Source organism: Mustela lutreola, chromosome 11, assembly GCF_030435805.1.
Source record: "Mustela lutreola isolate mMusLut2 chromosome 11, mMusLut2.pri, whole genome shotgun sequence".
NCBI lineage: Eukaryota > Metazoa > Chordata > Mammalia > Carnivora > Mustelidae > Mustela > Mustela lutreola.
Genome location: NC_081300.1, coordinates 71,591,110 through 71,605,570, shown reverse-complemented (window position 1 = coordinate 71,605,570; position 14,461 = coordinate 71,591,110). Strand labels below are relative to the sequence as shown.

Here is a 14,461-nt window from a genome sequence, read left to right as displayed (position 1 = left end):
TCCCTCAGGGACTTTCTGTGCTTCCAAAATGCCTTTGCTTCTGTTCCTTTCTCCTTTCTCTACCACTGGCTTCCTCTTCTCACTCAATTTTGGCACCTCCGCGACTCTGGCTGTGTGCACACGGCCCTCTTGGCCCCACGGACCACAGTTTCCGTCCTCCCCTTGCAGCCGCAAAGACCTGATCTTGGCCTGGACTGAATTCCTGGGAAAAGGAGTCTGACCGCAGGGATTTTCTCCTGGAGCTCTGCGTATGATCCTGGAGAGAGCGGCATCTAATTAAGTGATGTGCACAAGCTTTATTTTACGGACTTGCAAACATCTCTTTTAACTTTGTTTATTTTTTTATTGGCTATATTCTGTTTATCACAACAGACCTCAGCAAATACTTGTAGAATGAATGACTTTTGAAATGATCGATAAGAATTGCCTTTCCCGTGTGGTTGAGTTAAGGACATTGGGGAGGGTATGTGACATGGTGAGTGCTGTGAAGTGTGTAAGCCTGATGACTCACAGACCTGTACCCCTGGGGCTAATAATACATTATATGTTAATAAAAATTTTTAAAAAAGAATTGCCTTTCCTGAATTACATATCAGTTTTCATGTCCTTTTGTGCTTTTGGTTCAAAAAGAAAATGCTGGGGTGCCTGGGTGGCTCAGTGGGTTAAAGCCTCTGCCTTCAGCTCAGGTCATGATCTCAGGGTCCTGGGATCGAGCCCCGCATCGGGCTCTCTGCTCAGCAGGGAGCCTGCTTCCCTTCCTCTCTCTCTGCCTGCCTCTCTGCCTACTTGTAATTTCTCTCTGTCAAATAAATAAATAAAATCTTTTTTTAAAAAAAGCTGTACTTCAGAAAGCTCATGTATGAAGAAAATTGGACTTCTGGCAAAAAACTGCCAAGGCAAATCAGAATTCAAATTCATTTACGTGTCCCAATTAGCAAAGAGGGTAGACTTTGGAGTTCTGCCACAGGGATTTAAAGTTATTTTAGAATTTTAAAAAGTTTTATTTCATATAAATATATTGAGAATATTTATATATTTAAAAATATTATTATTCTCTGAAGCCAAAATGCACAGTTGCTACAAATTTAATAAATATCTTGAGATCGGATGCAAATTCAGTTGAGAGGCAAAATGTTTCCTTAATGCTAACTTGTCCCTTTAATGCATTTGGATCCAGATGTTTCGACCTCATTTGCTGGAGTGGATGCAGCATTAGCCTGTCAGTTCCCTGCTGTTTACCATTATTTAGTGTTATTAGACACCGTGAGTGTGCATGCAAGAAAGACTTTAAACTGAGAAAGGTACCAAGCTGCAGTCCATGCCCAGAAATTCTGAGGTTAAAAACAACAAAACCAAGTGACCATAAATGTTTAGAACATGAATATTGAGAAGCAGCTACAGTGGCCACAAGCAGCCCTGCTTGTCCCCATCTTTGGATTAGCTGTCAGCCAAGGTCCCCGCGCACGGTACCACACCCACATGAAGGGCCATTCTCCCCATCCAGGAATCCTGTAACAGACCTTATGTTCCACAATTGGGTGTGTAGACTTTTTAGCAGGAACAGAAAACAAACTGTGTCTCCTAAGGTAGCAGGGGCCACACTGTCGTGCTCATAAATCCTTGTGTGGCGCTCACATTCACTCTGGATTATCATACTGGAATCGACTTCTACTTCAGCAGTAACACAGGATATATAGTTCTTAAGAAATGGTAGAACTGCTTCAAATCCCTTCACCCTGGGGCGGCTGGCTGGCTGGTTCAGTCAGTTAAGCATCTGAGTCTTGGTTTCAGCTCGGGTCATGATCTCAGGGTCATGAGATTGAACCCTACGTTAGACATTGGAGCATGAGTATGGAGTCTGCTTAACAGTCTCTTTGGTGGGGCGCCTGGGTGGCTCAGTGGGTTAAGCATTTGCCTTCAGCTCAGGTCATGATATTGGGGTCCTGGGATCGAGACCCACATTGGGCTCTCTGCTCAGCCAGGAGCCTGCTTCCCCCCACCCCCTGCCTACTTGTGATCTCTCTGTCAAAAAAAAAAAAAAAAAAAAAAAAAAGAGTCTCTCTTGCCCTTTCCTTCCTTCTGCCTCCTCTCCGCAGCTTAAAAAAAAAAAAGAGAGAGAATTTCCTTTCCATTGGCATACATATTTCATTGTTCTTGTGGGAGGAGTATAATAGATTTGCTTCTCGTCCAGTTATAGTGTGAACCATAGACTCCAGCCTCTCCAGTTCTCAGCACGCTCAAGTTCTCTGGCATCTAATAGTTGTTGGTCGTCCATATCTGAGTGTGTTTGTAGATGCCCTTGGTCTCAGAGCTCTGGCCCCTCGGGAACACCGTGTGTGTGTTCATCAGGCAGCAAACACTCGTGGTCCAGGAACTCATGCAAAGATACACTTTCAGTTTGTTTTCCTACTTTCAAAAACAAAGGGATTTAATGGCCAGTATTTTGTTTAGGGTATTTATGTCTGGATTCACAAATGAAATGGCCCTTCGTTTCCTTTTCTTCTATGATCTGTTGTTGATCTGAGCACTAAGAATACCATCATGAAATGATTTGAATATCTTTTCTTATTTTTATATTTTCTTAAATACTTTGAAAAGGTAAGGGATGTTCTGGCCCTCGGAGAGTTGCTGGGACACGGGCGAGCCGTCTGGGCCTGTGTGATTTTGAAGAGTTGGGTGAGAGGCAGCGGGTACGATTGCCATTTTAGCTTCCCAGCCTTTGGGTGTTTGTTTTTTTCTTTTCCTTCTTCTTTATTCATGTTTTCCCTAAAAGTTGAGAGAATCTGATTTCCTTTTATTTCCTTTGATTTACTTTTATTTCTGCTTCCATGCTTTCAGGAATATGTAAATTATAGAATAGCTTAAGAATAAAAGGAATCTAACATCCCATAAAAAACTAGTGGGATGCAGTTACAGTAGCATGGAAAAGAAAAACTTGTAGCCCTAAATGTTGATATTCACAATATGTACCGTTGGTAATAGTACTTTTCACTCCTCCTGAAATTCCTCACAGAGGAGCATGCGCTTCAGAACCAGCAGAGCGGTGTGGTGCCTGCCGTGCAGCTGGAGCTCCCGTGGCTCCTGCCCCCAACAAGGCGCCACAGTCTTGCAGTCCCCGTCCGTCGGTCCCCACATTTCTAGACACCTCAGCCACATGTGCGTGCCTGAACTGTGTCAGGTGCCACTTTGCATTTTCACATCTATTGCCACCATATTTTTCCTAGTATTGTAATCTCTGCAGCACTTTTAGCCATGTCCACTTTTTCTTTTTTCCTTTTTCTGTCTCTCTCCCACAGATACATGTTGCCATAAACATCAGTCCCTAGAAATGAACATATTGTATCTTTTTTGCAAGTTTTGACTTCTCAGTCTTCTGCATTGCTTTTCAGTTTCTTATTCTTCTTACACGCTTCTTTTCTCTACTCTTCTGATCACTCCCGGGTGGGGTCACGTAGCTCGCAGCAGGCGCTCTTCCCCTAACACTCACCCACGCACATCACCGCTCCAGCTGCCTGGCCTGACGCCCCTCCTTATTGGCTGGGGCTCCGGCAGGTACGCATTTTGAATGCCGCCTGTGAATATCAACATTTAGGGCTACAAGTTTTTCTTTTCCATGCTGCTGTAATTGCATCCCACTAGTTTTTTATGGGATGTTAGATTCCTTTTATTCTTAAGCTATTCTATAATTTACATATTCCTGAAAGCATGGAAGCAGAAATAAAATTATCCATTGTACTTTATTGGGTGAAAATGCGATTATTTGTGGACTGCTGCTTGGATTTCTGGGCTTAAATAAGAAATATTTTTATTTTTAATAAAGGAAAACCCACAAACACCCAGGGTGGCTCTGGAGGCATCTACCAGTTTGGATTTGTAGTATTTTCTCATTTCTCTTAGGAGCACTTCATGTGTTGTGTCGTGCATTTTAAAATATCTAAGTGACTGGAAACTTCCATTATCACCTTGTTATTCATGCTAACTGAATTGTACTGTTTTGTGATAACAGATTCCTCATGATTTGCCGAGGATTGCTCCGTGGCCTGTACGGGGGTTCGTTTCCATCATATGTCCCACGTGCACTTGGGAAGAACATAGATTCCTGTCAGGGACCGGGTTCTCTGCGGCTCCATTTCAAGAGCCTGTTGGCTGAGCTGCTGAGATCTTCTGCATGTTCACTGCGTGGCATCTTTCATCTGGCAATTACTGAGAGTGGAAGGTGAGATTTCCCATTAGAATAGTATAGTCTTGGGGTGCCTTTGTGGCTCAGTCGGTTAAGGGGCCAACTCTTGATTTTGGCTCAGGTCATGATCTCAGGGTCCTGGGATGGAGCCCCAGGATGGGCTCTGCACTCAGCAGGAATCTGCATTAGAATTGTCTGCCCCTCCCCGATCTGCTCACTCTCTAAAATAAGTAAATCTTTAAATAATAATAGTATAGTCTTCCAAACCCATAGTTCTGTCAATTTTTACTTTATCAATTTTGAAATGATATGATTAGCTGCATACAAATTTAGAATTTTGCCCTTTTGCTAAGCTTTTTTAACATTAGAAAATGGGTCTTCTTGGTTTTTATTAGTGCTTTTTACTTTCTATTTTGTTGATTCTTTGGTTGTAAACCATTGGACCTTATGCTTTGGTAAGTTTGTTTGTTTGTCCCCCCCCACCCCCAGAGAGGCACATCATTTTTTAAGGAGCATGTGGCATAGTGTCATCACCATTCTCCTTTTTGTTTAGTTCATTCAATTACATTTATAACTGGGGCGCCTGGGTGGCTTAGTTGGTTAAGCATCTGCCTTTGGCTCAGGTCATGATCCCAGGGACCTGGGATCCGGCCCCACATCAGACTCCCCACTCAGCAGGAAGCCTGCTTCTCCCTCTCCCACTCTCCCCGCTTGTGTTCCCTCTATTGCTTTGCCAAATAAATAAATAATCTTCTTTAAAAATTGCATTTATAGGGGCGCCTGGGTGGCTCAGTGGGTTAAGCCTCTGCCTTCGGCTCAGGTCATGATCTCAGGGTCCTGGGATCGAGTCCCACATCGGGCTCTCTGCTCAGCAGGGAGCCTGCTTCCCGCGCTCTCTCTCTCTCTCTCTCTGCCAGTCTCTCTACCTACCTGTGATCTCTCTCTGTCAAATAAATAAATAAAATCTTTAAAAAAAAATTTTTTTTTTAAATTGCATTTATATGGGAGCACCTAGGTGGCTCAGTGGGTTAAGCCTCTACCTTCAGCTCGGGTCATGGTCTCAGGGTTCTGGGATTGAGCCCAGCATCGGGCTCTCTGCTCAGCAGGGAGCCTGCTTCCCTCTCTCTCTGCCTGCCTCTCTGCCTACTTGTGATCTTTCTGTGTCAAATAAATAAAATCTTTTAAAAAATTTTTTAAAATCACTTTTATAATTACTAGTAATATTTCTTTTATGCTGTTTAATATTTGTCCTGCTTTTTAAAAATGGTTTCTGTTGCTATTCCCTCTTTTTTCTATCCCTTTAGATCAACCAAGTTTTTAAAATGACCTTTTTTCCCCTCCACTAGCTAGTTTGGTATGACCCTTTATTTCTATTTGTGTGTTTTGATGTATTTAACTTTCACAACAAATAATCTACTCTTTGTTCTCTTCCTAAACAACCTATAACAATTTAACTTCCTAGTTTCACATTTTACTGTCCAGTATTTTAATTTTTTATTGCTACTCCAATGAGATATTAGGTGTCTTTAAAGATTTTATTTATTTGAGAGAGAAAGAGAGAGCCCAAGTAGGGGTAGGGGCAGAGGGTAAGGGAGAAGCAGCTTCTCACTAAGAGCAGAGACAGACATGGGCTCAATCCAAGGGCCTTGAGACCATGACCTGAGCCGAAATCAGATGCTTAACCGACTGAGCCACCAGGCACCCTGAGATGTTTGTTTTTATACAATCAGTATATTTTCTTAATTTAGTCACATTTACTCAGTTATCTGTTCACTAGTCCTTCATGCCTCTGAGATTTTACACGGAGGATTGTTTTCCTTCTTCCTGGAATACTTCCTTTGGAAGCTTCTTTAGTTACAGGGATCTGGTGGTAATGATCTCTGGTTTTGTTTATCAGCACACTTACACAGTTGTGGAATTTTCTGGTCCTCCAACTGTGATCACAGATCAGGAGCAGTCAGTCTTGTCGTTCACCACCGACCCCAGGGCCCCGTGCCTGGGAGGTGCCGAAGCCCGTGTGCACCCCCACTTCTCCTCCCAGCAAACATGAGGTTATGGTGTACATCTCAGGAGACCTCAGACTGACATACTGCTCGTTAATGACACACAACCGTTCCGTGTGCTCGAAGAAACCCAGAAAGTGGGACGTGTACAGGAAGCGATTCAGATACGGCACTTAAAACCGAGGGAACTCATGCTTTAATAGACACTGAAATCACAAAGGAAGGCCAAGTGCCTTAACAATTTCAATAAAAATATGAAGTTCTTTTTACATGGTAGATTTTCGTAATATAAAAAGTTTAATGCCATCTGGAAACTGTAATTTACAAAAAAAAAAAAAAAAAAAAAAAGTCCACATAGGCCAAAGATGGCTAACACTGCATACAAGGGGAGGTAAGTGCCAAGTGGGGGAGGTGTCTGAGGAGGGGAGAGGTGAGCGCCTGTGTCCTTACATGGACCGTCTTTGAAAGATCTGTCGCAAACAAGGGCCCAGTCCACAAACCACACGTACAATCCTTGTAGGTAAAACAACAACATGTGTGATGAAAATTGGGCAATTTTCACCTTCTGCCTGCTTACTAAAAGCAACCAGAGTATTGCATGGTATTTTCTCTAAACTGAATTAAAACTAAGAAAGCGATGGTGGGAGGCGGTGGGACAGGAGCCTCACAGGGGACTTGTTACGGTGACCACCCGCTGAGACCCACTGGGACGGCGTGTGCAGGGGAAGGACAGTGTGCGCGGCCCCTCCTCCCTTGCCGAGACCCAGGGAGTATCCACGTGGACCACGATGCGTTTCAAACGGGACGCAGGTGAGGACTTTGTTTCACTACACACTAACGTGGATCAAAATGTGAATTTTGGAGCTTGTTTTGTCTTGGTATTTTGATTTAACTGAAGTCAGTGAAGGAGCTGAGTGGTTTGCTGGTGCGGATTCAGACAGGATCTGCCCTGGCTCTGTGGTCCTACCAGGGTTCCTAGGAGAGGGAGGTTTTATTGCTCGTGTTGAGTGTATTGGCCTCTGGTGGAGCGGAACAGGGGCAGGACAGTCCAGTTTCCTGAGCTGAGAAAGAAATCTGGCCAGTGCTCTCCGCATATAGTGAGGAAAAGATCTTTTTGTAAATTTTACCCACATCCCCTGGCTCATTCCAGACAGGCCAGAGAGCCATGGGCCGTGCGGGAGGCCTCCGCTTCTCGCCACGTGGCTCGGGTGCCCACACATAACAAGTTTAACCACAACTTGCCACTCACTTTCCCTAGACCGTAGAAACGAAACATTCTAATTATGTTGTCTGTCCCCTACACCAGGAGTCAGCAAACCTTTTCTTAAAAGGTCAGGCATTAGGCATTCTAGGCTTTGTTGGCCACGAGGCAAAAATCAAGAATATGATGCAGATGCTGACAGACCGATTTAAACCTGTCCGATCCAGTCCTTTCTCGTGGCTCTAACAACCCTGGCCTCTGAGTAGACTTAGCCTGTGGGTCATCGTCTGCCTGCCCCTGATTTGCACAAAGAAGTCTGTGAATTAAACAGTCTCACGTCATTTTTAAGTGCACGTGTTTTTCAGGGGAGAAGCCTGAAAAAGGAACTTTGATGTGACGTCCGTCTCACTCATAAGGAAAACACCGACACGGACAGTAAACATAAAGAAGTGGCAACTCTACGGTGATTTTCAGATCATTCCTACCATTTTTGTCACGTTTGCTTTCCTTCATCAAAGCTTCTATCTAGGACCAAAAAAAAAAAGAAAGGAAAAAAAAATCACACCAGTTGGTTTTCCAACATGAAACCTAAAACAACAACATAGTTAGGATAAAACCAGGTTGGGGGCCACGAGTCCTCCTCGCTGGCTTGGTAACCATGGGAAGCAGCAGGGGGCGGAGGGTGTGCAGAGGTGGGCAAACCGGTGCGCTCACAGGGGGCACAGACCCTAGGCCTGTCCTCCAGGGCTCCTTGGCACTTGGGAAAGAGGCTGAGAAAGGAACAGCCCCACTATCTACGTGGGTTCAGAAACTGACTGAGGTTTCGTTTTTGTTGCTGAGGACCTGATTTTGCTATCTAGACGCACAGTGCTATAAACTTGCTGCCACTGGCTACTCTGGTACTTTATTACTGTTTCTTTGTACCCTCCTGATATAAAGAACCACACAGGTACTTGCTTCTTTATAAAGGATTTGTCTTCCAGTGTTGGGGTCAGGGCTAGAATGGGACATCCTTAGTGTCTTTTGCCATCATGGCTGCGGGGTAAAGGCAAAAACCGCTGTGACCTAGCTGAGTAAATATTTTCCTTTCCTCTTTTCAGGGTACACAGAGGAACGGTATGTTTAGAAAGTGAGATCCTACCCAAGGTTAAAAACTCTCCTTGGAGGTCTCCTGCCAGGCCTTGCCTGTCTACTCCATGTGGTGTGGGACACTGCCTCATGGGGAGAGTGGTCAGGTTTTCGTTTTAGAATTATGTAAAAAGAGTTTAAATTCTCCCACTAAACTTAGTACTAATAGGACTTTCAGCATTTCATTTCTTTATAAGTTTATGCTCACTGCCCCCCCACCCAGACTACGGCTCGTCTCAGCTGGCTACAACTTCCATGTACTGTCACAGCCAGAGGACATGTCCGCCCGTTTGTCCAGGACACTTTCAGGAATACGTGTTTCCTTGCTCAGGCGTAACTCGGACGGCAACACCCCTCCAAGACCCCTGCTTCCAGGCCATGGACGTGAATGTGAACACACTGTGGGAAGGGAGGGGGCTGCTCCCGGCTACGGGGAGGGTGCCTGGCCGCTAGCAGATGTGGGGTGCCGGAGCATGGGAGCTGGGGACAGACTTAGAGGAGAGAGGTGTTCGAGGGCTGGAGTTGGGAGAAGAGAATAAAATGAAGCAGCTGCTGAGGGATGGGAGCTGGAAGTTCCATTCTGGTTAAGCCGAGTTAGCTGTGGAAGTTTTGGGGTTTTTTTTTTTTTTTTTTTTTTTGGTTTTGTTTTGTGTTTTATGTTTACAAGGAAACTATTTCAACCTTTCCCCCCCAAACTTGACAGTTACTTACGGATGACTATTCAAAATTGGACATTTTAAAAAATTTGAGCTTTTAAAAATAATAGCTATAAATGCAAAGTACTATTGATAATAAAACCGAGTTGTTTATCCACGTACAAAAAAGGTCAATAATGTTTTAAAAGCACAAAGTTGCATTTTAAATCGCAATTGCATAGTTCTAAAATGCCTGGAGAAAAGTTACATAAAATTTTTAAGAAAATTCAAGTTTGGCTGACAGTGGGGCCCCACGGACGTCTCAGAGCTCGCCGGAGCAGAGCCGAGCTGAGGAAGGAAGCGCTGCGGAAAGGTGAGTTATTGCATTGCTACTGTGATGGGACCCGGATCAGGGGACGCTACAGTTTCATGACACATCATTGGCATTTTAAAAACCACTGTTTTTGGCTAATATCACACTTTCATGTAGAATTCGACTTAGATTTTATATATCCCACCCCCAACGAGCACCTGAAAGCCTTAAGAAAAAAGCTCCATCTGTATTTCTGTGTATAAAAGGTCCTGCGTATCTGCCTCTGAGCAAAATATGTGCTCCCTTCCCTCTGCCCACCCCGAACCGTGACCGTTTGCGTACAAAAGTCCTGGTGAAGAATCACATCAAAGATGAGAAGCAGGGAGTTCAAGGTAAACATCGGGCGAAGTGTGTAGAAAACTGCCTGGGCCTCCCATGCCAACCCCACAGAAGTCGCGGCTCCCGGTGAGCGGGGCCCAGAGTCGCCAGCGGCCGTGCGCGTGGGGCCCGCGCCCCGAGGCGCGCCCAGCGTGAGGTGGCTGGCGGTTGCGTGGGGTGACCCGCTCAGCCGAGGGGCTTGGGCCCCCCCCAGCTGCTGCACCCTGAGTCCGTGGGTACAGAAGAAGCTTCAGCATTTGGAGGAAGGAAAAAATCTTCCTGGGGACAGAAACTTGTAGCCGTTTCCAGAAGGCAGTCTGAGCGGGCGGGCGGGCGCCGGGGGCCCAGCGGGCAGGGGCAGCGTACCCAGCGCCGTGGTCTCCGTGCGCCAGTGGCCGTTCGGAGGGCCCTTCTGGGGCGCTTCTCCTGGCGGCTGCAGGGACAGCTCCTTCAGTTCCAGCTTGTCCACGCCTTCCTCCTTCTTGTTGTGCCGCGGGGACAGGTTGAGCAGGCTGAGCACGTCCCTCTTGGAAGTCATCGTGCCGGGGGCACCCCGGAATATTTTCACAGGTCCCGTGGGATGCTGGGGCGTGCTCTGCCAGAACATCTTGAGGTTGTGGACGGCCTGCACCTTCTCGTCGATGGCCGCCATCTTCAGCCTGTCCACGTCGGGGGCGTCGGCGGGGCTGGAGCGCGCCGAGCCGGCCGAGGAGTAGGAGAGCGCTGGGGACGGTGCGCTCCCGGCCGGAGACTGATGGCCCGAGCTCGGGGACGCGTTCCGGGGGGACTTGGAGATGTGGGCGCTGTACGGAGAGCTGGGGTACTTCAGTTTGAAGAGCGGCTGGTCGGGGAGAGAAGTCTGGGAGTCGGAACCGGGCGACGGGCGGCCGCTGTGCTGGCTGGGGCTGCCCTTGACGGACGCCTCGGAGGCCGTGGGGCTGCTGTATCCTGAACTCACCTTGGGGAGGGACGAGCTCCTAGCGGGGGGCTTTGGTTTCACGGGGACCGGCGACGGCTGGCTCTTGGGGTGGGAGAGGGCCGGCCTGCTGAACGCGCTGGTTTCCGACGCTCGGAAGACGGCCGCGCCGTTGGGCGCTGTGAGGCCCTCCTCGGGGCTGCTGCTCTTGCTGGCCTGGCCACCGCCCCTCTGCAGACGCTCCACCGCGATGAGATGACTCTGTGTTTCCTCTAGAATCTTCTGCGCCAACTCCTGCGGATCAAGCTTTGGGTTGCTTTCTTCTTGGGATTTCACGGTGCTGTCTGTTTCTGTGCTAGACTGGTCTGATTCTCCCGTGTCGGAACTGGCCAGCTTTCCCACCTTTTGGAAGGGGGAGTTTGGGCTGGGAATCAGAGTCATTTTAACTGGAGAATTGGGTGTGCTGACGCTCCCCTTGGAGCTTACGGAAACTTTCACACCTCCGGCTGGCCCCACGTGGCACTGTTTGTGATCTGGTGAGAAGCCCGTCTTTCTGGTTTCCTGGTAGGCCGCCAAGGGCTCCGTGCTGATGATGGAAAAGCCCTCGTATTCTTCTTCTTTGCTGCCGGCAGGGTGTGACTGGGGGGACAGCTGGCCCCGCGGCAGGGTGCATCGCTGTGGGTAGGTGTTCTTGGACCGGTCGTAGTCCTGCCGGCCGCGGGAAGCCCCCGCTTCCAATCCAGCCTCGGGCTTGGAGACGAAGCTCATGGAGGAGGCGATGGAGCTCAGACTGTACACAGAGATGGCGTCGGAGGCGATGCTGTCCGCGCCGGTGGGGGAGAAAGGGGGATGCTGGTAGCTCAAGGGCAGGGCGTTGGAGACTGACTGGGCCGAGGCCAGAGACTCCAGGGAGGATGAGCTATCAAGGCTGAGGCGCTTGGGCAGCTCAGTAGAATCTAAGACAAAACACAGGTGCCCAGAGGGCAATTAGAACGCCCTGTGGTTTACGCTTTCAAAATCGCAAGCAACCTCACAGCAGAGAAGCTGGCAGGGACCCGTGCGGGTGCTGCTCTCACACGATCCGAATTTATGTCATGCTCCCGAAGCACATGGTCCCGTTGCAGAGAGTAAATGTAACTCTGAGCCAAGACACTTGGAGAGCGCCAGCCGGCCCTAGCCTCCTTCTGCGCCGCCTCCACCATGCTCCCATCTCACAGGACCCCACTTCGGCCTGGGCCTCTGGGGTCAGGTGGGCAGTCTGTGGGGACCCCTGGCCTAAACCCTAAACCACCCTCCATGCTTCAGCAGCTCCTCAGGGGCATTTACATTCACTGTCCGCATGGCCTTTCTTCCCAACCTTCTCTCAAATACTCCGCTCAAGTCTGTGTCCTCCCCAGTTCTCGTAAAGGTCTCTAGGGGCGTCTGTGCTGCCAAACCCAGCGTTCACTGCTCGGTTGTGCAGTCGGTCCCCACTGCCCTCACTGACCACTCCTTTCTGGGCCCCCCATCCCTGGGACCTGTGACAGCCACTGCATACCCCACGCCGCCCTCCCCCTCGGGGCCTGCAGGCCCTTTTCTGCCTCTGAGCTGGCCTCTCCCTGAACTTGGGCCTCCAGTATCCAGCTGTCAGGGCAGCTTGTCTAATGGAGATTTCAAAATGGAGCATGTTCAAGAGGGAACTCAAACCCCCCTCCTCCTGCCACTTTCAATGTCTCAGCAAAAGGCAGTCCCATTCTGGCCTTTGTTCTGAAAAACAATATCACCTTTGACTCCCCCCCCCCCCCAACTTTGTGTCTGACATCCTTCAGCTCACTCTGCCTTCGAACTGCGGCCACGGGTCTGTCTCCACGTGGCAGCCGGCTTGGCCTCCCGAGAAGCATGATGACGTGGCCGTGCCCCCTGCGCCCTGACAACTGCCTGTGGCCTAAGCCCTGGGGCACCGCTCCTCCCTTGTTCGCATCCCGCTGCCACTCTCCCTCTGCACAACCTCACAGGCCTTGGCAGCTCCCCGACTCTATACCGCATGTGTTGGCTAAGCTCGTGAGAGCGGGGCTTTGCTCACTGCTCTTCCCTGTCCTGACCACATCCTCTGCTTTTCTCCCCCTTCCCCAAACGCAGCCAGGCTGGTCCTGGGGCGCGTGGCAGGAGCGCTGGGAGGCTGCTTACCAAAGAGCGCGAGCAGAGACTGCAGGGCAAAGTGCATGGTTCGCCGATTGGCTTGTTTCCCGGTTTTCAGGATGACTTCCTCCTGACCCACTTCACAGAGATCGAACCCTAGAGGAACAAAGACCATGAATCTCTGTGTCCGTGTCCCCGAGGGGAGGAGAGCCACAGCCCCATGTCCCCGGAATCCCTGCAGGCCCCTCGGCCAGCGCCCGGCCTGGGCTGCCCTGGGCCTGGGAGCTGCGCACACCCTCACCCCGATACCCGCGGGGCCCGGCTCCCTCCTGCCCCTTCCCGGAGCACCCGCTGCTCTCTGGCCCTCAGCTCTCTTCTCTGCAGCGCTGGTCCCAGTTTGTAGGGCTGGGGAGTATGAGCTGCTCTCTCCGTCCTTTCCCACAACAGTCCACTGAAAGAAGACTTTAAGGAGGACAAAACTGGGCCACTCCACTCAGCACAGGGTCCAGTATGTAAAGGTGCTGCCTGGGAAGGTGGGAGCTTCTCAAGGGCACAGACGTGTGTGTTTGCCATTGAGGGCTTTGAAACCAGCCGGCTCTGACAAGGGAGAATCCGCCCTCCGGGCTGAGCCGCCCTGCAGGGACCGGACCCCATTCTGCTAAAGCCCAGGGGGCCGCCCTGACACAGTTCTCCTGAGACTCCAGGAGGGCACAGCAGAGGGCAGGAGCCTCCGGGCAGGAGGCCGGCTCACCAGCTGCTGTCGCAGTGAGACTTCAGAGACCCCACCGGGCGCCGGCCCCCATCTCCCTGAGAAGAGCACAGGCGGACAAAGCCGAGCACAGACGCCATGGCCAAGGGCTTTGTCCGCTGACCAATGTATGGCTGGGGCGGGGCCGGGGGCAGCCCTCAGCCCTGCACATGTGGCTCAGCCCACTCGGCGGGACACTGAGCTCGGCCGGAACAGTGGAAGCGCTTGGTGCTGACTGCCAGGGGACAGGGCCCCCTCCCTTCTATGATGTGTGCTCCGGTGACAGGATCTGTGACACACAAGGCCGCCGTGTTCTGCATGCTGTGCGGTTTCTGACACAGTAGTCACCAACAGAGAAATGGGTCTTTTTATTCCCAGGCTGGGATTCTGAGGTCAGCCTGACACTGTCGTTCCTCTGGGAATTTGTTCACTCAATGAGCTACTTCAGACTTCTGGTTGCTGTGGGGTATTTTCCCCTCTGAACTCAAACAGAATCACTCCCTGAAAGCAACAGGAAGGTCTCCGAGAACTCAGCATTTAAATACAAATAACTAATTAATATAAAGGTTTTAGTTAGAGATCTCTCCTTTTACCAGGATGACGGACTTCGTTACTGCTCCAGCAGCACGGAGGTAATAACTGCCAGCCCTGGGCCGGGTTGCACTGGTGCTGGCTGAGGGCTGGAAAGAGGAGCCTCAGAGCGCTCGGGAGTGAGGGAGCCCCTTCTCCAAAGGCTGGGCCTGCAGAGACTTTTCCTCCCCCGGTCTCAGGCCACGGGATTCAAGGATAACTATGTGCACACTGACTCATCCCTTGAGTATCGGTGGTTTGGAAATCACAA

The 14,461-nt window shown here is 49.7% G+C and overlaps 1 protein-coding gene and 1 long non-coding RNA gene across 9 annotated transcripts in view; one reads left to right on the top strand and one right to left on the bottom strand.

Moving 5' to 3' along the window:
• Window positions 1-7,831, top strand: part of LOC131811322 (uncharacterized) — a 46,811-nt gene extending 38,980 nt beyond the window's left edge. Inside the window, exons 2-3 of the long non-coding RNA XR_009345876.1 lie at window positions 4,007-4,216; window positions 7,750-7,831. This is a non-coding gene — a long non-coding RNA (uncharacterized LOC131811322). The remainder of the gene's footprint in view (window positions 1-4,006; window positions 4,217-7,749) is intronic.
• TTC28 (tetratricopeptide repeat domain 28) overlaps window positions 6,357-14,461 on the bottom strand; it is a 646,079-nt gene continuing 637,974 nt past the window's right edge. For all 8 annotated transcript variants that reach the window (XM_059139718.1, XM_059139719.1, XM_059139722.1 and 5 more), the window contains 2 exons: window positions 12,921-13,028; window positions 6,357-11,710 (listed from right to left, as the gene is read on the bottom strand). In XM_059139718.1, the coding sequence (XP_058995701.1) occupies window positions 10,089-11,710; window positions 12,921-13,028 (1,730 nt within the window). In that variant the 3' untranslated portion in view covers window positions 6,357-10,088. The remainder of the gene's footprint in view (window positions 11,711-12,920; window positions 13,029-14,461) is intronic.